The sequence below is a fragment of the Canis lupus genome, chromosome 5, assembly GCF_003254725.2.
Source record: "Canis lupus dingo isolate Sandy chromosome 5, ASM325472v2, whole genome shotgun sequence".
NCBI lineage: Eukaryota > Metazoa > Chordata > Mammalia > Carnivora > Canidae > Canis > Canis lupus.
In genome coordinates, this window is record NC_064247.1 from 68,344,413 (window position 1) to 68,370,193 (window position 25,781).

At 47.3% G+C, this 25,781-nt stretch overlaps 2 protein-coding genes across 7 annotated transcripts in view; both read left to right on the forward strand.

Annotated features, from left to right (window-relative positions):
* The first annotated feature begins 73 nt into the window (after positions 1 to 73).
* HSDL1 (hydroxysteroid dehydrogenase like 1) lies at positions 74 to 20,839 on the forward strand. Of its 3 annotated transcripts, none has more exons than XM_049110638.1 (6): positions 74 to 193; positions 7,674 to 7,730; positions 11,296 to 11,521; positions 12,191 to 12,636; positions 12,843 to 13,070; positions 20,207 to 20,839. In XM_049110638.1, the coding sequence occupies exons 3-6, from the start codon at positions 11,302 to 11,304 to the stop codon at positions 20,219 to 20,221; spliced, it is 909 nt and encodes a 302-aa protein (XP_048966595.1). In that variant the 5' UTR covers positions 74 to 193; positions 7,674 to 7,730; positions 11,296 to 11,301; the 3' UTR covers positions 20,222 to 20,839. The 3 variants fall into 3 exon arrangements, with proteins under 3 accessions (XP_048966595.1, XP_025282790.1, XP_025282791.1); XM_025427005.3 differs by having other exon boundaries at positions 76 to 193; positions 18,630 to 20,839; XM_025427006.3 differs by lacking the exon at positions 74 to 193 and adding an exon at positions 901 to 1,056 and having other exon boundaries at positions 18,630 to 20,839.
* Positions 20,840 to 22,643: 1,804 nt separating this feature from the next.
* MBTPS1 (membrane bound transcription factor peptidase, site 1) overlaps positions 22,644 to 25,781 on the forward strand; it is a 52,675-nt gene continuing 49,537 nt past the window's right edge. For 2 of the 4 annotated variants that reach the window (XM_025426997.3, XM_049110640.1), the window contains exon 1: positions 22,644 to 22,798. The gene's annotated coding sequence lies outside the window, so the exon portion shown is untranslated. The remainder of the gene's footprint in view (positions 22,799 to 25,781) is intronic. The other 2 variants (XM_025426998.3, XM_035716045.2) reach the window with 2 other exon arrangements.

Consider the following 25,781-nt stretch of genomic DNA (forward strand, 5'->3'; position numbering starts at 1 on the left):
GGCTCCGGCGCGTGGGGACGCCGGGGGAAGGGCCCCGCAACGGCTCCGCCCCCTGCGCGTGCGCGGGTCACGTGGGGCGCGGCCGGCGGCAACGGCGGCGGCGGCGGCGGCGGTGACGGGGTTGCCGGTGGCGACGGGGGCGGCGGCCGCGCGGCTCTGGCGGGACCGGCTCGGGACTGCGCCGCCTCTGCAGGTACCGCGCCCCGCGCCCCCCGCCCCCGCCCCGCCCCGGCCCCGCCTGCTCCGCCTCGGCCGCCCTGCCCGGTGCGCCCCGCCACGCCCCCGGGACCGTGCCCCTCCGCGCCCTGCGCACCGGGGACCCCCGACCCCGTCGGCCCCCGCCCCGCGGCGCCCCTGCCGGACTGCACCGGGCGTTGCGCCCCCGGGACCCCGTGCTCCGGGTCGGCCCCCCCCCCCCCCCGGGACCCGGCGGCCCTGGGCCCCACCCCCGACCCCGACCCCGGCCCGGGCTCCCGGGAGGCCCCGAGCCGCCCCTTTGTCTGCGCCGCTCGGCTCTCCTTTCTAAAGCGCTGGGTCGGGGTGGGATGTGTCGTCTTTGTTCCGAACGAGGGAGCGCTGCGGGAAGGGCGCCCCGGCCCCCGAAGCCCCGCGGCGTGCTGCGGCGGGGGCAGGGGCTCGGCAGCCCGGAGCAGCGCGCAGCCCGCCGCCCCAGCCCGCCCCAGCCCGCCCCAGCCCCGCAGCCCCGCCGCCCCAGCCCTGCAGCCCTGGAGCCCCGCAGCCCCGCAGCCCTGCTGGTGCTGGAGCCCGGATCCCTCCCCGGGGCGGGGGGCTCCATGGGCGGTAGCCCGGGCTCTGGACTCGGTGGACCTTGGTCCTGGGTACTGCTCGTCTCTGTCGGCCTCAGTTTCCCCCTCTGCGAACGGGATGGCTGTAACTGCCTCCTAAGGTGGGTGGGAGGACTGGAGGGCGTCGGGAGGAAGCGCTCGGGGGTCTGTGGCCGAGCTCTCACCCTGACCGCCGCACAGAAGCCGGCGGGAGCGGCTAGTGGAGCTCCGAGGTCTCCGTGCTGCTGTGTAGGGCTTCGTTTGATTTTAGGTAAGCACAGAGGTGAAGGGACTTCACCTTCACCCAAAACACAGCTCTTAGGTGGGAAGCCTGGATCAGACTCCAGGAAGTCTATTTTCAGAGTCTGTGGTTTAGTCACTACAGTAATATTCCAGGGGCATGGAGTCCAACAAATCATTTAAGTAGATTTTAAGAATTGATGTAAAATTTTTAAAAAACATAAAATTCACCATCTTATCTATTTAGAAGTGTGCCCTTCATAGCAGCATATTCGCCATGTGCAGTGGTTCCCATCATCCCAGAAAAAACTCCTACCCCGTTAGCATATTCATTATGTGCGAGGATGATTTCCCATCCTCCCAGAAAAAAAAAACAAAAAAAAAAACTACCCCATTAGCAGGCACTCCCCATGCCCGCTGTACCTGTGCTCCGGCACCCCCAGTCTCCTTTCTGGCTCTGGATTTGCCTTATCTGGGCAGTTCATGTAGATTGGATCATACAGTACATAGCCTTTTGTGTTTGGCTTCTTTTGCTGAGTGTGGTGGTTTCCAGGTCCATCTGTAGCAGTGTGCATCCTGCTTAATTCTTTTTATTGCTGACTGATACTCCATTACGTGGACAGATTGCGTTTTGTTTACCATTTGTCTGTTGACATTTTGTTCCCGTGTTTTAGCTCTTGTGAATAGTGCTGCTGGGGATATGGCTGTATAAGTTTTTGTGTGGGTATAAGTTGTCTTGGGTGTATACCTAGGAGTGGATGCCGTTGTTATTTCAATTCCTACTGTACAAATGGAGACCTGAAACGCAGGCCTGTTGGATCTCAGGTGGAGAACTCCCATGTTTTGCTCTTTCCGCTGAGCTCCCCGTCAATTCAGGTTAGCCGTATCCCAAAAATTGGCAAAGGAGGGAAAGGAAATTCCAGAATGTCACGATACACCAATAATAACTTCATCAAAGTGCTGACACAAAGTTTGAGGAGCTCCTTAAATTTTTTCTCAAGAGTGAAATTTGAGCTTTGAACACAAAGCAGTATTTGCTTCTATTTACTAAACAGATATTATATATGCAGTCTTGTACCAGCTGCTGAGGAGGAATATTAAGGTGGGTGTGATCCTAGCCTCACACCATTGCAGAGCCACAGGAAGATTAAAGACTTAAATCTGAAGAGCAAAATTGTGAAAAGTTTGAGAAAATAATATAGGAAGATACCTTTATGTCCTGGGGCTAGGAGGGGATTTCTGAAGTGGAGCATAACAAAGCACAAAGCATATGGGGGAAAGACTAATACACTTGGCTGCATTAAAATCAAGAGTTCAACTCATCAGAAGCACTATAAAGAGACCAAACATAGAGAACCAGTATCTAGAGCATAGACTGAAAAGGAAGATAACACAGCAGAAGTAAGGGCAAAAGCTAGAAACAGATATTTCACAGACAAGGAGCCACAAACACAGAAGCATCACAAGGATGTAGTCACCCTTATCAGTAATCAGAAAATGTAAGTTAAAACCACAGTCAGCCCCTGGTTCAAGACACCCTGTGGGCAGGTGAACTGACAGAGCCAGCCACACAGGGAAGGGGTACTGTGAACTCACACTGGCTGATGGTGGGCGTGGGGATTGGCCTAGCAGCTTGGGCAGGGCCTGCTTGAACACATGGACACCCTGTGGCACAGCAATCAGCCTCAGGCATACCCCTTCAATGGACTCTGGCACTAGGGTGCAGGTGATGTGTGCAAGAGTGCACATGGCAGCTCTGTTCATAATTGTAAACTAAAAGCCAAAATACTCCCAACCCAAATGCGTATTGGCAATAGAATGGATGCACGAATCGTGGCATGTTTGTATGGTGACAGAGGGTGCAGCAGTAAAAGTATATGACCCACAGCCTCCAGGAGCCGTGGATGAGTCTCGAAAACAATATTGAGTTAAAGAAACAAGTTATCAAAGAACAAACGTGCTGGGATTCTTTTATATAAGGTCCCAAGCCAGCAAAACTGAACACTTTCTTTCAGAATCTCTGCTGAGGTAATTGTACAACAGTTTTTTTAAAAAGGGCAAGGGGATGATGTCAGAATTGAGGAGAGTGGTAGCCTCCAGGGCGGCAAAAGGCGATGATATGGTCAGGGAAGAAGCTATGGGGCTTCTAAATGGGTGTTGTTTTGTTATTCTTTGAACTACGCATAATAGCTTGTATGACTTCCGTGTGTCTTTTTCAGTTCTTTTCAAGTTACAGTAAAACTAGTTTTAGATACATCTCCTGCCCTTTAGAGGCTTGTGCTCTAGTTGGGGAACCAAGAGACAAAGGAAACAGCTAAGCAGAACACAGCAGTGCAGCAAGAGTCGCATGGGTCAGACAGACAGACACACACTCAGGGAGAGGGGAGGGGCTCGGGGTAGTAGCCTAGGAAGGAGTGGGAAGAGATGCAGGGCTCCCATTCATCCCAGGCCTGGCGTGTCGCTGGCACTGATCAGTAAGCCCTGACATTGAATTGAGAGTCAAGCTGGTCTTGGGAGGACAGACAGGATTTGAGTGCTAAGAGCAAGACAGATGCAGACCCTGTGAAAAAAAGTAAGATCCCTATGAAAACATATTAACGAGAATGAAGTCCACAGGCCTGGAGCCTTACTGAAAGGCTGCACAGTGCTGGCTATGGCTGAGGATGGGGAGGACCACCTCAGGCCTGCCCCATTCCATGGAAGGTCAGAGGACTCTCTCAGGCTGTTTGTGGCTCCTGAGAACACTAGAATGTTTTGGCTTAAGGGATGTGCAGGATTTGCAACTTGTCTCTGTACTGTCCTAAAAACTAGACTGATAGTCTCTCTGTCTTTCAGTCCATCCATCCATCTGTCCATTCATCTATCTTATTTTCCTATTGTTGCTGTAACAAATTACCACAAACTTAGTGGTTTAAAACTGCAGATTTATTCTCTTACAGTTCTGGAGGTCAGAAATCTGAGATCAGCCTGGTTAGCTAAAGTCAGGGTGTCAGCAAGGCTGTGTCACTCCTGGATGCTCTGGGGAATCTGTTTCCTGCCTTTGCCAGATGCTAGAGGTGCCTGCATTCTAGAGGGTAAACCCTCTCCCCATCCTCAAATCCAGCAGCCTGGCATCTTTAAATTCCACTCTCTGTCTCGTTGGCCTCCACTTCTTGATCACATTTCCTCTGACTCTGACCTCCTGCCCCCCTCCTCCAAGGACACGTGTGATCACAGCAGCCCACCTGGATCATCCAGGATCATCTTCTCATTTCAAGGTCCTTAGCTTAATCACATCTGCAAAGTCCTCTGCTACATAAGGTGGGGCATTTGTGAAGTGTGAGGATTAGGATGTGGACATCTCCCTGGGCTATTATTCAGCCCATTGTGCTGCCTTCACTTAGTGCTGCTTTCACTGTCTTTTCCCATCATGCTTGCTTCGTTTTCCTTGAAAACATTGTGGCCAGTCTGTCTGATATTCTTTTACTGTCAGGCCTCATTCGTTTAGATAACATGATGATGTCAGTGTTTGAGCCAAGATTTCTCCTGCCGAACTCTTGATTCATGAAGGCTTTGTATGAGATTTGCTGCCCTTTTCACTGCTGAGTTGAGCAAGCTAAACTCTGGTTTGAGAGAATGTTACAGGCCACAGGAGTGCTTTGTTTTAAAGTTTATTTATTTTATTATCTTTACACCTAACGTGGGGCTCGAACTCATGACCCTGAGATCAAGAGTCGCTCTACCAACTGAGCCAACCAGGCACCCCCATGGCAGTGCTCTGAAGAGGTGACTTTGCTCCTTGCAGTTTTGACCAAAATTTTCCACTGATACTTCTATACTTGAAATATTTCCTTTAGGGTTTGTTTGTTGTTTTTTACAGGCTTTGTTTTAGAACTGTTCGGGAGCAGGGTTAGGTTTACAGTGAAATTGAGAGAAAGGCACAGAGCTTGCCCGTATCCCCCCCCCTGCTCCCACACATCCCCTGTTGTCAACATCACTTACCAGAATGGTACCTTTTTTTGTTTTCTTTTGTTTTTTTTATCAAGGATGAACCTACGACACATCATCATCACGCGAAGTTCATAGTTTGCCTGGGGGACCTTTACGTGTTTGATGCATTAGCCCTGATGAATGTTTCCCTGTAGATGTAGAAGATGCCTAACAGACGATAGGGGACTGCTCTTTTCCTATTTTGGGCACAGTTCTGACTCTTTTCCTCCACCTGTTTTTCTTCTATTTTGTTCATTGATGATTTAGTTTTCTGTAGAGGCCAGAAAACAAAGCTTTATGATAACTTTTATGAGCAGATTGGGTAGGGACCAGAATTTTACTGTGGTTCAGTGTTGCTTTCTAAATAATGAATTTTTCTAAGTTTTAGGCTAATACCTATCTGCAGAAAAATTAACTAGTCAAACTGTCATCGCAAGTTAAACGCAGCTCAATATCTGTTCATATCTTGGTGGGCTTCTGCACCTAAGTGTATAATAAACTCCATTAAGCCTGGGTTCCGTGAGATTTCCTGGATGTTAGTGGCTTTGGGAGAAGTCTTGATTTCTTCTTTCATTAGGAAGACATTATTTTCCATCACATATTTAAGGGTGGGGAGAGGATGAAGAGGATGTGAGGAATGTCTAATGTCCTGTTGTTTTCCACTTATGGTCCATCAGGGTAGGAACAAATGTGTGAAAACGTCTGGTGTGTCTGAGAAGCAGGACAGAGGACATCACAAAACCACAGGCTCTCCATTCAGCCTTGACTTGTCTCCATCAGGAAGGACCAGGATCTCCAACCCCTCACTTCCTTGCCTGCTCCAGCACAGCCGCCCCCCTCTGCCGCTGGCCCTCTGCCACCAGCCTCCGCCTTTTACAACAGACCCCGCTCGGCTCCCTCTTTTGGCGGAAGGGATTTACACAGAGTCAGTCCACACACTTCTGTTTGGCATAAAGACCTTTCACAATCTGGCCTTCTCTCCCAACCCCCTTGCCACCCCTGGGTGCTCTTCCTGTGCCGTTATGCCTGTTGAATTGGTCAGCATTTCCCGGCAGGCCGGACCTTTTCAGTGCTGTGCCCTTGCCTCCTTTCTCCTCAGGAGTGCTTACACCTTTCCACAGTGCTCTTGTCACTTTGCACTGAATTGCTATTTCTCTTGATGAATTCTGTGTACAGAGCGATGCAGGGACTCCTGGCTTACTCGGGAAGAGTCCTCAGCATCTGACACTTGGTCATTCATTGCTTAGTTGTTCATCACTGTTTTAGTAGTTTGGTTTCCTGGGTGGACTTGCCTATAGACCAGCGACCATGCGTGTTTATACTTCTTGACAGTGTTGTATATTATTCATAAATAAGTTGATGTTTGAATTTGTCAGTCTTCTGTGAGTTGGTGGCTGTGAGTCAGGTCTCTCCATCTTGAGCTGTATCTGAAGAATGATGAGATGGCATTGTTCTTCCTCAAGGCTGTAGACCAGGCCTAGAATACTCTCAGCTCTCTGATTCTCTGTGATTTAAAAAAAAAAAAAATGTAGCCATGTCAGTATACGTTTAAGGTGTTTGCCTGTGGTGGAACTGTGATGTTAAATATCGTCATGGTACCCCTGTGCCAGGACGGTAGAGGAGAGTGTGTGGGGCAGAGCCAGGAAGCCAGGCCACTCCATGTCCAAGGCCCTTGAAACTGCTGTTCTCAGCGAGTGTCTGAAGTTGCTATGTCTTTCTGCTGAACCTGAGCAGGAGGTCCCTGGTGGGTTTTACCCATGGAGTTTCCTTCTGTAGAGGATCAGAGATTTTGGTGGTCCCCTGGCAAGTAGGGGAATGAGAAAAGCGTGCAGCTGAGAGCTGAGCTAGAGAGATTAGGTAGTGTGGCTAATGTAGCAGCTGCCTGCTTATTAGCTCCTGCTATGGGCCTGCAGGCTGTGGAAGGGACTAGAAGAACAAAGAGGCATAAAGTTTGGCCTCAGCCCTGGAGCAACTCAGTCCACTGGGGTTCTTCAAAAACAGAGTGGTGTAAGACAGTGTCTAGGGTGGAAAGAAGGGGAGAGGTGTGCCAGAGGTTCCTTTCCTCTGTGCAACCTGAAAGCACCTGCCCCACCCACAGGCTAGAAGAGGCTGCTCCAAATACCACAGGACACTTCTCCCCACCACCTCTGCCAGTGGGTTAGGTGACTGCTAGATGCCTGGGCTCAGGAATAGAGGTGCCAGGGCTGCAGTAGTGTGGAAGTTCAGGTGCTCTGCAGGTGGAGCAGAAGAAGGTGGCTTGCAGAGAGAGAGAGCAGTGAGGCCCTGGGAAAGCCTGGGTGGACATGAGGGCACAAAGATGGCCTGGTCTGCTCCCCCTCCTGGACCCAGCTGCTCCTGAGCTCCCAGTGTCTGTGCAGAGCACCATCTCTCTTCCAGCTCTCAGAACTGGTTTTGTTCCGTTTGATGAAATGTCCCTTAAGAAAGAAGGTACAGGAAAAGTGGGCACATTCCAGCTGAGCCTCTCAGCAGAAGCTGTTGGTGCCTTCCTTTTTCTGAGATGAGGAAATGCTTCCCTGCCTGTACCAGGGATTCAGGGCTTCAGAATTTGTGTTTTCTTAATTTTTAAAAACTTTGGTCTTAATGTTTATATAAAGGTTTCCCAGCTGAGCTGTGAGGGGGAAAGAAGGGAATTTGTTTCATGTTGGTTTTTGTTCACAGGTTGGCCTTAAAGACAGAGCAGTGTTTTCCTGAAAACCCAGGACCGGCAGAGAGAAGGTAAGAGAAAACCAAGGTAGCTAAGGACGACAGCAGAAAAATCAGAAATCTTGTGTGTGGTCAGGCACCTCTTGCTAGAGTTTTTCCTTCACAAACGTTCAGATTCTTGGAAAAAATTGTGTTTGAAGAGGAAGAAGTTCCCTTTACACCAGTTCTCATTAGTACAAGGCCATTTCACGAGCCATGTCTGACCTGCTCCTTCTGAGTAGAACCTTGGTGCAGACTCTGGGCATAGTTAATTTTCCCACAAGTAGTGCTTTGATGACAATCCAGTAGATAGCGATACATAGGATATAAATTTGCACCAAAACAGTGTTTCAGTATCTTAGATATACACCCACCTGATTGGGAGGATAGATTTAATATTCTAAGAATTTAGATTTTTTGTTGTTGTAGTTTTGTTATTCCTAATTTTATTACACTGTGTTGGAAAACTACTAGTATATACTAGTACTAGTAATATAAAAATAGTATATTTTGAAAAAAAAATAGTATATTTTGCATTTACTTTTCTTGTGGCTTCATATTGGATTCGTTATGACAGAAGGCACTTGTACACTTTTAAATCAGGAACTCCCCAAAGTGAAGGTTTATTTATTTTTTTAAAGATTTTATTTATTTATTCATGAGACACACACAGAGAGAGAGAGAGAGAGGCAGAGAGGCAGAGACACAGGCAGAGGGAGAAGCAGGCTCCATGCAGGGAGCCTAATGTGGGACTCGACTCGATCCTGGGACTCCAGGATCATGCCCAGGCCAAAGGCTGGCACTAAACCCCTGAGCCATCCAGGGATTCCCACAAAGTGAAGGTTTAACATGGAATTGCATTATTTTGTCCTTTCTTTCCTTTCTTTTCTTTCTTTTCTTTTCTTTTCTTTTCTTTTCTTTTCTTTTCTTTCTTTTCTTTTCTTTTCTTTCTTTCCGGTTTTATTTATTTATTCATGAGAGACGCGGAGAGAGAGGCAGAGACACAGGCAGAGGGAGAGGCAGGCTCCCTGTGGGGAGCCTGATGTGGGACTCAATCCCAGGACGCTGGGATCACTCTCTAGCCAAAGGCAGATGCTTAACCCCTGAGCCACCCAGGTGCCCTCTTATATTCTTTCTTATAAGAAATTCCTGTTTTGGTTGTTTCTTTGGGAATCTTACAGTTACAATGCTTGAGGGACTGCAGCCATTGCGCAGCTCAGGGGCCTGCCCAGTCAGCCACCTGCCACCACGGGGACTCGGCTATGTACTGAGATGCAGAGCAAGAGCCCTTGAGAGGGGTGATGTGACACTCCTTGTTCTCTAGCATTGGGGGCCTGGAGGGGCATTCATGTACAGCAGGAAGAGAATGGAGATATTCGAGACAGATGATCCTAACTGTGAATATATTTCTAAGGATCTGGGAGCAACTTTCCCAGTGCTGTTACCTCCTGTTTGGTAGATTGATGAGGACAAGAAGGGCCTCTTTGGTCCAAACTCCATTGATCTTGATACTTCAGATTTCAGAGAATCTCAGTTGATGTGGTCCCTGAAGAGAAATTACCCCAAAGGAGCATATAATTGTTCTTATGTTATTAAGTATTTGGCTTGTGGAGTTAATAAAGTTTACAGTGTTTTCTTTTCAGAATCAGTTTTGGCGTTCCTGTCCTAGGAGGAGCGTCTCCATGAATAGAACCTCAGGATATAGCGTTTACCAGCAGGAAATGAGATGGCCCAACTTCCGTTGTTTTCTGTGCCATTTGGGGAAAACATTTCTTGAACTGAATGCCATATCAACTTACTTGGTAGTACGGTGGCTGTATATGACTTCCTATGTGAGCAATCGTGTCCTTGTTGCAGGACATTTGGGATCCTACTGCCTGTACCTCTCTTTAGTTTTCTGTCCCATTTCCTTGTGTGCTTTGCTGATTTGTAATTGGGATTACACATTCATATATGTATCAGTATCAATATATATTCACATATCTATTTTTCTCTATATTCATCAGGTTTTCCATTATTTTATGTGCCTTTTATCACAGGATGCTGTCACTCTTAGAATGTGTTCCATTTCAATGGCTAATTGGTTTTCTCCTACTTTGCTCATTTTCACTCCACAGAACTTGATTGGGCTCAGATTACACTGCAGTGGAGTGAGAGGGCGTTCAATCATTCTTCCTTCAGCTTATACCTATTTTTGCTATCATTGGAAATTTTCTTAGTTTCACAAATTTTTTTTTTCTCTTCTAATGGGATTTCTAAAGAGGGGCCATTCCCAGAAGTGTTATATATAGATTCTGGATGCAAGTCAATTTTCTTTTATGTAATAAATGCTACGTCCTTGTGTTTGTGCCTCTCAGAGCTCACTATAATTTAATTGCAGCCTCTTGTGATCCTTTCGATATCTTGTCCCTCACAGACAGCACACAGTTGGATTGGCCTCTGCGGTTCCCAGGTCTAGTCCAGGACCAAGTTCATTAGCATCAGTGGTGCCTGGCCTTTGCTTCTGCAGGGTCGTCTCTTGCACCACAGGCACACCTAGTGCGGTTCCGACAGCATTTAAAATAGTTTTGTTAGGGGTGCCTGGGTGGCTCAGTGATTGAGCTTCTGCCTTTGGCTCAGGGGATGATTCTGGGGCCCTGGGATCGAGTCCCATATCGGGCTTCCTGCATGGAGTCTGCTTCTCCCTCTGCCTATGTCTCTGCCTCTCTCTGTCTCTCATGAATAAATAATAGAATCTTTAAAAAAATAAAATAAAATAGTTTTGTTAAATGTCCTTCTCTTCCTAGGTCCAATTGTTAAACTCATCTTTGAACCCTTAGCATCTGTCACGGTGCATGGAACGTACTAGGTGCTTCATAAATGCTTGCTGTGTGGACACTTAGTTGCATTGGACTCTTTGCTCACAGTAAGGGCCAGGGCAAAGTTAGGGGTGCCCCCGGCCCCAGTAAGACGGAGGAGCGCTCACTGTGTTGTCGTTTAAGAAAACCAGTTCCTCAAGTTTGGGGAGCATCTCTTTGTGAATAAATGGTTATGTATATTATTTATACAGAATATAATTTATGTGAAAGTTTATTACAGCTGAGTTTTGCCTCAAATGTATTGTAAGCTCTTTTTGGCCAAGGCGGTATCTTAATACTGCTGCCGTTTCTTCTACTTTTTGTCTGTGTGGGTGGTAGGCCCTCTGTACTGGCTGATTATGAAGAAAGCAGAGAAGTAAACACACCTCTCAGCTGTTACATGAATTAAAAGTCTGTGTCTGTCACTGTGCCGGGTGAGGAGCTTTTTTAGGCCGCAGAGCATATTGTGTTTATCTCTGTATCCACAACATGCAGCACAGTGCCTGAATTTTAGTAGGAATTTGATAGCTCTTGGTAGTTAGGTTGACTAATCTCCTTGGAAGAAAAGGACTTCATAAGCTGCATATGTTAATGAGATTATAAATTGAGTGGATCCGTGGGTTACATGCATTTGAAACGTCACTGTTATTTAAGTGCATAATTGTTAAGCTCTGATGTCCTTAGGTGTCTTCATTTAGACTATGCATGTTCCTTTAACTTAATTAAGTAAAGAACTCCTATCTCCTTCCCCTTCCCTACAGGCTGCCATGGCTGCTGTTGACAGCTTCTACCTCTTGTATAGGGAGATCGCCAGGTCCTGCAATTGCTACATGGAAGCTCTGGCCTTGGTCGGAGCTTGGTATACGGCCAGAAAAAGCATCACTGTCATCTGTGACTTTTACAGCCTGATCAGACTGCATTTCATCCCACGCCTGGTGAGCAGAGCAGATCTGATCAAGCAGTATGGAAGATGGGCAGTCGTGAGTGGTAAGAAATGAGATTTCAATTGTTGCATATTTTAAAAACAGAATAATCTCTTCTGTTTTAAGCTGTGTTTTAAATTAGATGCCTTATTTGAGGAGTCACTGAATTCAATGTGATGTTTTCATGGGAACATAGTTCTGTTGTTATTATGTTGATGTTTTTGTACTGCCCTCCTCTGAAGGATCATCCTGTGACGTTTTGTCCTTCTTATTCTGCCCTCCTGTTCCCGGTCCTGCCTCAGCCCACCTTCCCACCTCTCATTTTTCGTTTTGCTTTGTTTTGAAATTGTCCTTAGAAACTGTCACCACTGTCAGCAGTGCTTCCCTTATTTTAGATTTCATTTTGATTTATCGTTGTTTCCCAGGAAAGTACCTCCTGGCACTTGTTCAAGCCAGATAGGAGTTTGGAAACCGTCTCCTGCCATGTCTCACCAGCAGCTTGGTGAACGGGAGACTACCTTTCCTCTACTTGTCAGGGTGTCTGAAGGAGGGTTGGATTATCATGTGTTGTGCATATTTGGATTTGACATTGTACTCGACCTAGTGATCAGGATTAGGACTGGGCTTATTTCTAGAGTGAAACTTTTCGGCGTAAACCCAGGGGAATTTAAGGTTCACTCCGAAGGTCGTGCCACTAAATGAGCATGGTTGCTCTCCCTGGCTCATATCGTAGGTGCGACCGATGGGATCGGAAGAGCCTATGCAGAAGAGCTAGCGAGCCGTGGTCTCAGTATCATCCTCATTAGTCGCAATCAAGACAAGTTGCAGATGGTTGCTAAAGACATAGCTGACACCTACAAAGTGGAAACCGAAGTTATTGTTGCAGACTTCAGCAATGGCCGCGAGATCTACGACCCGATTCGAGAAGCCTTGAAAGACAAAGACATTGGCATCTTGGTGAATAATGTCGGCGTGTTTTACCCCTACCCCCAATATTTTACTCAGGTCTCCGAGGACAAACTCTGGGACATCATAAATGTAAACATTGCTGCAGCTAGTTTGATGGTCCATATAGTGTTACCAGGGATGGTGGAGAGAAAGAAGGGCGCCGTTGTCACCATCTCTTCTGGTTCTTGCTGCAAACCAACTCCCCAGCTGGCTGCATATTCTGCTTCTAAGGTAATGTGTTCCTGATTGGAAAGTGAAGTCATAAAGCAATAGGACACTTATGTGGTTTGGTCCAGTTTGTCAAGCTCTCTGTCTCCAACTCATGTTTACTTATACTGTATTTTTTCCTGAAGTGGTAATAAGCCTTTTTTCTCCTGAATTTTCTTCCAAGTTCCTGCCCCCTAAATTAAATCTTTACTCCTGCTCTGTTTTAACAGGCTTATTTAGACCACTTCAGCAGAGCACTGCAGTATGAATATGCTTCCAAAGGAATCTTTGTACAGAGTCTAATCCCATTCTATGTGGCTACCAACATGACCTCTCCCGGCAGCTTTCTGCACAAGTGCCCATGGTTGGTGCCTTCGCCAAAAGTATATGCACATCATGCTGTTTCTACCCTTGGCATTTCAAAAAGGACCACAGGATACTGGTCCCATTCTATCCAGGTAACAGTACGCGCTCAACTCTTGTAATTAGGTTAATGCATGCTAAACCTTTCTAAATGATACATGGCAATCTGATTGAAGCCTACTGCTGAAATATGAGAATTACACATTCTGATTCTTAAACCTGACACTCGTAGTGGTTCTGGTTAAGTCCTTAAATTTTCTTCTGTGAAACTATTACTGGTATTTTAATCTGTGTGGCACCTAAGAGATGAAATATGGTGCTTATATGGTGTAAATGGCAGTAGTATAAAATACTCAGTATTCATGTGGGAATTTCAAAGTGACAAAGATTCAGAGGGTACCTGTGAATCAGCAGCCTACTTCGCAAACATAAAACCACAGACTTGGTCTGGATCTCACATAACTGTCAGGCCAGTTAATATCTCAGCATAGTCCTGGACTCATTTGTTCAAGAAGCGTAGACTTTATTGACAAGTTTACATTTCAGGTATGACAAAGATTTAGGGCTTTAGTATTTTAAAGAGTAACTTAAGTATCTGGCAATTTGATTCCGAGTATGAGGTTGTGAGCTCCTGGTTTGTTGTAACGGGCTTGTGGCAGTGTGAGTGGACGTGCAGTAGTTGAGAATTGTTGTTCGCAAGTATGCAGTCATCTCCATCACCAAGCAGATATTTTGGGGACTCTTTGCATGAAGATGATTAAATTTGCCATCACCACATAATAAATAAGAAAATCAACAATTAATTTTTACTTTTATCATAAGATTTGGCTGAAAGTTTTTCTAATAAAAGGAGCTTTATTTAAGTGGCTATTTCCAGATCCTTCATTACTAGGGAAAAGCAGAGAGACCAAAGAAGTAACTTTAGAAGCCACTGAGCATAAAGTTCCTGGAGAAGTGACGAGTGGAGGTGGCGAGGGTGGGGCTTAGAGACGGCGGATGTTTGCATTGCATTTGTAAAACACCAGCATTTTACTTTTTAATTTTTTGGTTTAAAAAGATTTATTAATTTATTTGAGAGAGAGAGAGAGCGTGCATGCATGTAGATGCAGGCGAAATCATGACCTGAGCTGAAACCAAGAGTCAGATGTTCAGCTAACTGCTAAGCCACCCAGGCACCCCAGCACCAACATTTTAAATTATAGTTCATTCACACTGATGAACTCTTCTTGAGAATGTGTATTTTTTTCTACCCAGAAAAGTCTGTTAATTTAATTCCCAGAGTAGTTTTCTGTATAAAGCTGTTAAAACTTTTCATTTTCCCTGTTTTCATTTTTATTTTCCTCAAAATATTTTCAGCATTATCACTTTTTTTTTTCTTTCAATTTTACAGCAGTTATTTGGCCATCAATCACTGTTTTGCCTATAGCCAGATTCTCTGGCGGCTTTTCACACTGAGGCTTTCCATTTGTGATCACCATATCTTCTGAATGGAGTTTTGTCAGGTCACAAAGATCTAAATTTTGTCAGGATTTCATTGTCTGTCGATTTTTAGCATATAAGGATTTTCCTGGAGGGAGTTTGATGTGCCAAACACACTGTATAAAGCGTTATCTGTGCTTAACCCCCGTTACTCTTCCACATTACAGCCTAAGTAAGAGTGATAGCCTGTGTTACGTGTAGGATCATGGAAACACTCAATGCCTTGGATGAAGGCAGTTTGGGGAGCTTTTTAGGGAGAGATGGGTTGCAATGAGCAGGTGAGGGAGTGGACACTGCATTCTCCATAAATAAGGCTGTGTAGGTGTGGCGGCAGGTAGATTGGGTAAGAGGAGGGAGTTGGGTTTGTTAATCCATTTATGGCAGCAGAGACATGGCTGTGAGTGAGTGCTGGCAGGGAGGGGTGTGTGGAGAAGAACAGCCTAAAGATGGGAGAGAGAAAGCATGGTTCCCAGCAATGGGGGCAGGACCCAGAGCACAGTGGAGGGGCCATGGGGGAAGTCACAGAGGCCAGCAGGGGCCACTGTCTGCTGACTCCTGTGCAGTGGGGGCTTGCAGAGTGAGGAGGTTTGAAGTGAGAGTTGTCTGGGGTGGAGAGCAGCCTGCTGTACCTGTGTGAGTGACTCTTGTGGGAGCCACTGCCGGGCTGGCCTATACAGTGATTTCACAGTCTTATTGATCTACTGATCACTGCTAGGTCTGTATAAAAGGCTCTTTTTGATGAGCTTGCACAGAGGTTAGGGAGGAGGTATCTTCACTCCTTGCCTGGGCCCCAGCCCTTACAGATGTCTGCAAAAACATTGTTTCTACACAGGAGCAGTTGGAGAACTGGCCTTTTCTGCTTTCTTGGCATACATTTAATTAGATGATTAATCATCTTTGTGTTATGCTAGTTGTCTTAATGATTTGCAAGCAGGAAGTAGAAAAAAAAAGATTTGGATTTAAAACAACTATAAAAGGGTCAAATGTCTCAGCTTTAGTTGTCACCTAGTTATCAGTGTTGATTTGGAAGCCTTTCTTCTCTTTCTCAGAAGTGCAGTAGCCAGTATTGTCAGCTTCGGAACACAAAGTAAGGCTGGCAGAAAAGCTCGTAGCCTTCTGTTTGGGTTACTTGATGTGAACCAGAAACACATGGCTTTGTGTTGGGTTGAAAAAGCCATTAACTTGACAGCTTGACCAGTAAGTGTCTTGCTTATAACTCTGGGGGCTGTCCTCCTAGTGGTGGGATGATAGAGAAAGCCCCAGGAATTGGCAAGCAGGTTAGGTGTCCCTGAGCTCTCTGGATTGGCCTGCATTCTGCTCTGAATTTCTACCCACCTTAGGTGTATTTGTTCCCATAGAGTATGCGTGTGTTGCTATTGGAAAAGAGGATGTGGCACTTAGAGGAGAGGCAAACTGGTTGGCATTGTGAAGGCCCTGGGGCTACATATTGAGATGTGGCTGAGGGTCCAAGGGAGGCAGGCCAGCAGCTGTGTCAGAGGTCATGGCCCTCCTGTCCAGGCCGAGTTCCCATGCCCGTTGCCAGCCAGGATAGGAACTGTGAACCATACACCCTCACTGCAGCTTTGCTTCTACCTTTGGAATAACTCTGGCCTAAGGATCCAGCCGCAGTTTTTCCTCTCTGTCCCCATTTCTTACCTAGGCCTACCCATCCCAGTCTCTGGGAAATATACGGCATTGGCGTTTTTATTGCCAAGGCAGATCTCCAATCAGCTGAATGTGTACGTTTGCCCACTGACTTCCTCTGGCTCTGGGCCCCAAGTCTTACTGAACAGCAATCTGCACAGGGGCTGTGCCACATCAGGAGCAGAGACTGTTGGCTTTTGTTGCAGGGGAGGACAGCTCCTTTCCTAGGCCTAGATAGCTGGGTCAGGGTCTCTGAACATGCACAGAGCCTTCCAGAGCCCAAACCCAGCCCTCCCTTCCCTCCGCCCCCTCACTCACTCACTCTGCCTTTAAACAAGTAGATGAGTCACCCCTTAGTTTCTAATCTACCAGTACACAGAGGATGAAGTTCTCTCCTCTTCCATTAGCTCTTTCTACCTAGCTCTTTCCATCCTGCTCCCCAGAGTGCTGAGACTCCATTAGGATAAGCCAGAAATGCTGTGCCAGTGATGTCTCCACACGTAGCGCTGTAGGAGGCTGGCAAGATACATGCTGATGCTGGTCCCCATGCAATAGACAATGGTCGTGAATGGAAATTAAAAACCAACAGATTTCTAGGTGTTGATCCCTTCTCCGCTAAATAAATCCTGAAAAAAATGCATAACAGTCTTCCCCGTATCAACAGGGATATGTTCCCAGACACCCAGGGGATGCCAGAAGCCATACCTAGTACCGAACCCGTATAGACTATGTTTTTTTCTGTATGTACCTGTGATAAAGTTTAATTTATAAGTTAGGCACAGTAAGAGGTTAACAATGACTAATAATAAAATAGAAGAATTATAACAATGTCCTATAATAAAAGCCATGTGAATATGGTCTCTCCGAAAACACCTGTACAGTATGAAGCCGCCTTCTGGTTGTGATGACATGAGATGATAAAATGCCTGTGTGAGGAGAGGGAGTGAGGATATAACACGTTAGGCTGCTGTTGACAGGGCGGTAAATCAGGAGGATCATCTGCTTCTGGACCATGGTTGACCTTGACATGGGTACCTGAAGCTGTGGAAAGCAAACCAGGAGAGTGGGAGCACTATTGTACTTGGAAGAGGACTTCTGTAGTCTGTCCCAGGTGCCTACGTGTTTGAGTGCATCCCTACTTCCAGGGTCCTCCTAAGAGACCCTAAGCTGACTTCTTTTGTCTCTTTGCATTTAGAATCTTGTGCTTTAAAACAGAGCTCCAAGGAAGAGTATCCCAGGATATTTTCCACAAAATCCTGGCTCTTTAAAGAGGCCCAAAGTGACCTTTGTTGTGTCCCCAGAAAGTTTCCTGTGGCTCTGGACCAAATACTGAGCTCCTGTCTCTGAGGTGATGAGCCGGAGCTTCTCTGGACCCTGCAATGGAGAGCTGTGGCTGTCTATGATACTGGGACTCCCTCCTGTTCAGTGTGGCTTCCCTGGGTCTGGGTAACCTGTTGTTTTATTTCTGTTCAAGGCTAGAATTGTAGCACTTGCAGTGGCCTGTTCATCTCTCTCCCTTCCTCCCTCCCTCCCTTTATTTATTTTTTTATTAAAGGAAGCTTTATGCCCATTATGGGGCTCAAACTCACAACCCTGAGATCAGAGTTGTATGGTCTACTGACTTAGCTAGCCAGTCATCCCATTCACCTCCCTTCCTAACCATACGAGTAGAACTTGTGTTCAGCTCAGTCTTAGACAAACCTGTCAGCATAGTGCAGGGTTTCCTGCATCAGCAGTGTTGGCATTTGGTGTTGGATAATCCTTGTTGGGAGGCTGTCCTGGGCATCATAGAATGTTCAGCAGCACCCCAGGCGTGACAACCAGGGATGTTTCAGGACATCACTATATATCCCCCTGGGATGCCCAGGCTGTCTCCTCACATCTCAGGTCTGGGGCCTCAGGGTCCCAGGGTTTTTTTTTTTTTTTTTTTTTTTAAGATTTTATTTATGTATATCAGAGAGAGAAAGAGAGGCAGAGACACAGGCAGAGGGAGAAGCAAACTCCATGCTGGGAGCCTGATGTGGGACCCGATCCCGGGACTCCAGGATCACGCCCTGGGCCAAAGGCAGGTGCCAAACCACTGAGACACCCAAGGATCCCCATGGGTCCCAGGGTTTTTGACCTAGTTCTCTTGTTTCATTTCACCCCATCCCACCCCTCAAGCTCTAGTTTTCTCTCATGGTAGTAATCGGGGATGCACTTATCCATTTCTGCTGCTCTTTATTCCTGGAGTGGTTTTGTCCTTCTTGACCAAATGAATCTGCTATTGATCAGGTTAGATAAGGATGGAATCATATGACTGTGTGTGAGTCTGCCCAGCCTCATTAGAGAGAGGGGGTGGGCAGGGGGTGGCATGTTTGTTGTAGTCCTGTGGAGTCTGGCATAGGTGCTTGGTACAAGAGCACCTAAGGACTTTTTCTTTTTTTAATTTAATTTGATTGATGATATTTGTTGCAGTAAGTCATATACTGAAACTTACACATCTGTGCTTTGGGTTCTAACCTTATAATCTTTTTCTCTTTCATTTTTAGTTTCTTTTTGCACAGTATATGCCTGAATGGCTCTGGGTGTGGGGAGCAAATGTTCTCAATCGTTCTTTACGTAAGGAGGCCTTATCCTGCAAAGCATGAAACTGCATGATGGTCTGGGAAGTTTTGCCACCTCGTGGGAACCTGCAGTATTCTGACGTTTGGAAGAACACATTTAATTTATCTTCTGCATTTTCTTCTACTCCTGCGTATTTAGCATACTGTTGACTCCTCACTTGGAAAGCATACATAATACTTGTAGAGAATGCTGTGGAAAAACCACAAGGGCCGCATCACATGGAGGGCACAGAGCACACACCCGGGTGTGGCTAGGGCACAACACTTGATCAAGGGAACCTAAATTGTGATGCTTTTTCTCCTGTAAGCTGTCTAAAAGCCGTGTGATTTATGTTGTTCTTGGAGCTACAGCAATGACCTGTAGCATGACCTGTCAGCATTTGTAGTTTCACATGTAGTTTCTTAAGGGAAGTGATCTATTTCAGTAGATGAATTATAGTATTGGTTTTCAAATGTTCATCAGGAAAGACCATTTGAAAGTGTTATTTTATGAGTAAGATCGCTGGTGTAATTAGCAGTAGAAATCTGTGTATATCGCATTGTATAGCTCTGTTTGACTCTGTGTATGAAAATGCTGCTCTTCAAGCGATATCTCACCAGAAAGCCGTGTGTGTATGTATGTTGTGTACATCTGGGCAACTTTATTTATGGGTAAGTCATTTTTAAAAAGGTGTCTTGTTAAGGTGGCTTAACGTGGAACCTTATGGGGTCTTAAAATTCTAGCTTATTCCTTTTCGTATTATACAAGCCTACCCAATTTTGTGCTATAGGTTTGCCATGTATAATATACATTCTGTTGGTTGTTGTTGTTGGGTTTTTTTTTTGGTCTGCTGTGGAATTAATTCATTCCTAGATTTGAACCTATAATGGTTGATCCTCAGTCATCTCTTGTTTTATAATTATTGTGGATAAATAGTGATTTCTCAGTCTATGACCCATTTTATAACTGAAATTTAGCCCTTTAGAGCTTGTTATATCTGGTTTTCATACACTTTTCTATGTAATATTCTCTTATAGCAGCATTAATGGAGTAAACATCAATTACTTATGGAATAGTGGTTAAAATATGGACAAATTATGTGTGTGATATGATGTATGTGTTAAAATAAGTTAGAAGCTCATTCTTGGTCAGTGTAACAAATTTATGCATCACAGCGAACACTTTTGTTGGTGTGAAGATCGTTATGCGCAATCCCCTATGATAGGGGGTTGGCATTGACGCCTACTGTGAAATAAATGTTTTTGGTTCAGATCTTCTAAAGCCACACATTTTTGAGGACCACTCTCTAGTGCTTCAGCAACTGTAAATCACTGTATGAATATGACAATATGTGCAAGTTAAGAGTTTGGGGTTTATTACTGTTACACTGATGCAGAAACTAGTAAATTGGCTGAAATCAGGACTTCTATGGAATTTTCTTCTGAGATGGTATTCTATTATGAGTTAGGCCTGAGCATACTTTTATGTCATACCCACAATTTTGTCAGTGCTGTTGCCTCAGTCTTTCCAGATCTGACTTGGACTTAGAAGATCAGTGGTTGAATTCAGAAGCTCTTCCACGTATAGACCAGGCCTTCATTACACAAAAGACCTTCCGATGTGAAAACCTGCTAGCGGTGTTACACAGCACGTGAAGCTGTTGATGAAATGAGCTTGGAGGCCTTCATTTTGTTACATGAGGCAATTTTCCCTAACCCAACAATTAACGTATGGTCATTAAGACTAGAAAAAATTTGACTTCCTGCCACAGCGACCTGAATTGTAATTGAAATGTAGTAAGAAGCAGCAACTTTGTGTAAATGCACCATATTTATATCTAAGGTGTTATGTGGCTTAGCAGTGTTGTATTTATAGGTTACATATTGAGTCACTGTTACTAAATCGCAACAGTGATGTTTTCAAATTCTTTACTTGGCAGGACGTGTAAATAAGCTGCTGGGTGCAAAGCTAGTGAAAGATCAAAACCAAAACTCTTCTTAGGTTTCCTCTGATAAAATACTTCTTCCCAGAGCTTGAGAATCATCATTGGGCCACTGTAGATGGGGTTTCTTATTAGGTATGGGGGAGATTAATAACCTTTGAAACAATCTGTGAACTGAAAACTGAATAAAAGCTGTTGCTTCTGCTTCCCGTGGAGGAGATTTTGCTCCATATATTTGTGAGAGAGATTTTTCCCCCATAGAAACAATTGCTTTAAAATTACCAAAACATTAATCCATGAACAGTTACGGTAGTAATTCATTAAAAGCTGGTAATTCAGCAAGAAGATTGCACATAACCATGTGTCTATTAATTCTCTTGAAACGACTAAGTTGATTTCTTGTTCTCATTGTCCTGATAGGTTAAGGAGATGAAAGTAGATTTCCGTCCTTAACTGGCAACTTGGAGGTTGCTGCTGGTTTTGCCATGGGCCATTTTGTCTCCTGGTGGGGAGGAAAGGTCAATTGTAATGGGTTTGACACAGTGGAGAGAAAAAGGGAGATAGCAAGGGGAGAGCTTTTTTGAGAAATTTTGTTCTGTTTTAATCTCAGTTACTCAAAATCTTGTGACATTTGGGAACCAGGGGGTTAGATGGTGTGTCCCATCTTGACATCGTGTGCCCTCCTAAACCAAGTCCAGTCTGTCCGTGTCTCTCAGTACTGGCTGGGCTGTTTACTCTTTAAAATAGTATTTAGTTTGAATATAAACTTATCTTCCCATGGAATTTGCAAAAACTTTATTATATATATAAAGCATAGTGTTGTTTCAGAACCGGGAGCGGTGGCAAGCCAATAGATGAGAATCCTCTGGTTCTTATTCTTTCTCGGTAGATTTCCAAAACACCCCTCTCCTACCCTGCCCCACTTCATTTCATAAGGTTCTCCGAGCTGGAGCAGTGCCCTGTTCCCTGCTTTGGAGCTTCACCATCATATGGCAGGGGTGTCGGCAGTTCACTAGCCTAAGTTCCTAACAGTTGGGTCATGTGTTCAGGGGTACAGTGACTTCAAGGTGGGTTAAAAGAACCCTGGTCTAGGCCAGTTTACTCCACATTAAGACACCACAGTTAAGTTGAAGATCAAGCGCAATGCGTGGTGGCAGCAGGGACTGCTTAACTTTGAGGATTTACCAATGGGAAAAAGTCAAGAATTCTCTGGCAGTTCCTAACATTGATGCGCTCTCAGAATGGGAAGGGTCTAGCCATAAGCACCATTGTTTATTGGCGTCTCATTTAACCTTCACTTCGTCAGGTGGGTATAATGCCCCTTTAGGGTCAGGAAGGGGAGGTGCGAATAGCGCGGGTACAACTAGATCAGAGCCCCGGGTCAGGATCAGAGCGAGATGGTGGTGTGTGGCCGGGTGTGGCGAGTCAGTCTGGCCGAAGAATGGAGGGAGTGCGGGTGCGGGGGAAGGTTCAAACAAGGTACAAACAGGTCTCACTGCGCTGCACATCATTTTTCAAAAGTATCGCCAAAAACATGCTTTCTGCCCCGGCTAGGGACCCAGCGCCCGGTGTGGGCCCGTTCACCGGGGGGCAGAGCGCAGCCCGCCATCCTAGTGTCCACGCCCCGCGGGCGCTTTGCGGGAGGCCGGCGTCCCTGCGCTGAGGGCACCGGGCCGCCTCCCGGCCGCCTCCCGGCCGCCCCGCCGCGGGCGTTCACGGGGCCTGCTGGCCGTTCCGCCAGGATCGCCCTCCCTGGGCCCCGAGGCCCAGCGTCCCAGGTGCCGCCGCCCTAGCAGGTCCAGCGCCCCCGGGGGTAGCCCCGCCCCGCCAGGTTGGCCACGCCCCCTCCCGCCCCGCCCCGCCCCGGGCCGCAAGTGTCGCGAGATCTCCGTCCGCCCTCCCGGCCCCGGCCCCGGCTCCCGGCCCCGGCCCCGGCCCCCGCCCGCAGGCCCCCGCCCGGCGTCCGGAGCGCACGCAGGTCCGCGCGGGGCACGCAGGGGACGCACAGCGGCGGGTGGGGGCGGGGCGCTCGCGGCCGTCGGTCTCCCCGCCCCGGTCGCGTAGTCTCGCGAGAGTTGGGAGTAAACAGCCCCGAATGGAGACGCGAGGCGTGTTGGCCGCGGAGGCGCCGTTATCCCCGGGCCGCCGGCCCCGAGCCTGAGGCGGTCGCGGGTAGGTAAGGCGGCGGCTCGCTGCCCCGCGCGCCGCCTCCCCCCGACCTGTGCGGCCGGCCCCGCCAGGCTCCGAGGGCGGGGTGTGCGGCGGCGGGGCCGGGCCCGGGGCCTCCGCGCGCCTGGAGCCCGGGAGCCCCGCAGCCCCGCAGCCCCGCAGCCCGCAGCCCCGCAGCCCCGCGCCAGCCTCGCCGCCCCCCGCCCCCCGCCCCCCGCGCGCCAGGGGTCCGGGGCGGCCGCCGCGGGCCGGGGGTCCCCGCGCGGCCGGGCTCTAAGCGGCCGTGGGCAGCTGCGCCGTCCCGTCCTGTGCCCGGCCGGGTCTGGGCCTGCTGTGCCGGCGGCGGCCAGGGCCGTGCGTGCCGAGGTGCCCGGTCCGGCGGGAGCCCGGGAGGGCCGTGGGCGGCCGGGGGGGGGGGGGGGCCGTGGGCGGCCGTGGGCGGCCGTGGGCGGCCGTGGGCGCGCGCTCCGTGCTCCGTGCTCGGTGCTCGAGGTCCCGAGGTCCCGAGCGGCGTGCGGAGCCGATGCCCCTGCAGGGTCTCCCTGCGTTTGTGCACGAGCGGGCACCTCGGAGCGCCGATTCTCGCCGACTTTTCTTTTTTTTTAATCTGCAGAACACATTGTTTATATAAATTTTTATGTCGGAGCTTTGTTGACCTAAAATTTACATAGCATAAAATTCAGTCACTTTAAGTGTACTTCCTCCGGGGTGTGTGTGTGTTTGGCCGCCATGTGCGTTAGCCAGGCAGAGTTGTGCAGTCATCACCACAACCCACTTGTAGGACATGTCTGACACCCCAAAAAGGTCCCTGCCCCTGCCCAGGCGCAGTCACTCCCCATTTTCCACCCCAGCCCCAGGCAACCACTAACCTGCTCTCTGACTCCCTAGACTTGTGTCTTTTGAATACTTCATTGAGGTGGGTTTGTACGCGGTGTCCGAGAGCAGCCTTATGGGACTCCAGCCCGTTAGGTCGCCCCGTTGCACTCCCTGTGTGTGTCTCATATTCAAGGGTTGGTCGCATCCGTGAAAAAAGAGAAATTGTAAGTTAGTGGTGGCAGAGCCGTTGAAGTACCTGGGGCCCCATGGGACCAAGTTGGAGCTCCTCTAGCTAAGAACTTTTTAGCCTTGCCTTCAAATTCTTGTTGTTTGATCCCATCTTCCATCATCCTGGTGGGTGGTTACCGCTCTGCCCTGCCCACCGCCTCTTTTGTGTGGCAGGTAAGTGTCACAAACAGTAACAAAACCTAGGAAGTGTGAACACAGGTAAACTGCCCCAGGTTTTCATCAGTGTCTTATGTGGGGCTTTCAGGGGGAGATTTACACCTGCCTTTTTTTTTTTTTAATTAATTTATTTATGATAGTCACACACAGAGAGAGGCAGAGACATAGGCAGAAAGAGAAGCAGGCTCCATGCACCGGGAGCCCGACATGGGACTTGATCCCGGGTCTCCAGGATTGCGCCCTGGGCCTACGGCAGGCGCTAAACCGCTGCGCCACCCAGGGGTCCACTGCACCTGCCTTTTTGCACCAGGAGAGAGTTGAGATGTTGTTTGTGTTTTATTGGAAACATTTGACACCTCCCACCCTTGATGACCTGAACTATTAATCAGGGATGGGAGGTAGGGGCACCTGGGTGGCTCAGAGATTGAGCATCTGCCTTTGGCTCGGGTGGTGATGCTGGTGTCCGGGGATGGAGTCCAAACTGAGGCTCCCCCACAGGGGTCTGCTTCTCCCTCTCCCTATGTCTGTGCCTCTCTCTGTGTCTCTCATGAACAAATAAAATCTCAAAAAACAAAACAGAAAAGGATGGGAGGTTAGACCTTCCGTTTGGTATTTGGGTGGGGACCTTGGTCTCCATCAGCCTCTTGCCTGTGTCTAGACAGGCCAAGGAGCTGGTACAAACAGCCGTGTCGATGTTCCCTTCCCTGTGGCCTCATCAGTTTTGATGTACTGCAGAGATCTCTTACCTAGATATATTAATCTGATGTCTTTGCCTAAGGAAATGAGTTTCAGTAAAATGAGGCAAGTGCGGAGTGTGAGGTGCCTACCTGGTGCGGCTAGCCAGTACTGGACGGCTGAAGGATCAGGAGAGTAAGGAGACGGGCAGAGCACCTGCGAAAGGACAGTGTAACCCAGTACCTCCTCACTCTGACACTGTTGACTCTTTGGGCTGAATTATTTGTTTTGTCCCCTTACAAAACCTACTAATGGACAGAATGTGCCAGAAGGAATGGTTTAGTCAGGCGGAAGAATACACCTTTATATTTCAAGATAGTGCAGTCTGGCATTGGTTAAATGTTAGCGGATTAGACAATGGTAGTACAGCCAAGTATGCGATTAGTTACAAAAGTGGTACTTTTACAGACAATGTTTAATTGAAGTGAATGCTACCCTTCCATGACCTAAACACAATTCAGTTTTCTCTGGAGCTATTTCAGTAAAGGTTCATTTAAAAAAGCTGGCGTGTCTGCATAATTAGGTGACTATTGGTGATACAAGTAATTTTCTCTCCCCTGAAAAGTGTTCTTATTTGTAGAGAAAGGATTTCGGATATATCTTAGCTATGCCCAGAATTCGAATCTAAGTGATATGCTTTTATAATGCAAAGTAGAAAAACCTCAGAGCTGCAAGGAATGTTAGTCGTCAGACCAGTTGTTTGCCCAGGTTACACATTTCCTCTACTTGCTCTCCTTTTTACACATAGCTCAAAAAAATCTTCTTCCTGGTGTATATTGTTTGAACTGTTTATTTTCCATTTTGGATTTGATGTCAAATATTTTTTGGTTTTATTATACCTGTGTTAGAGGCATACAGAAAATCCATAATTGTACAAATACCATCTTTTAAGATGTACCTTTGTATGGAAAGATCACCAGGTCTTCTACATAAAAAAAATTATAAAAATTAAGTCCAGTAAACAGTGGATCTAGTAACAGCCCTGACTGGGCCCTGTAAGTAGATGATATGGTGCATGATAAGCCTGTTC

Coding starts and splice junctions, on each gene's coding strand:
- HSDL1 (XM_025427005.3), top strand. CDS start 11,302: ATGGCTGCTGTTGACAGCTTCTACCTCTTGTATAGGGAGATCGCCAGG. Junction 11,522..12,190: donor AAGATGGGCAGTCGTGAGTG/GTAAGAAATGAG, acceptor CTCATATCGTAG/GTGCGACCGATGGGATCGGA. Junction 12,637..12,842: donor CTGCATATTCTGCTTCTAAG/GTAATGTGTTCC, acceptor CTGTTTTAACAG/GCTTATTTAGACCACTTCAG.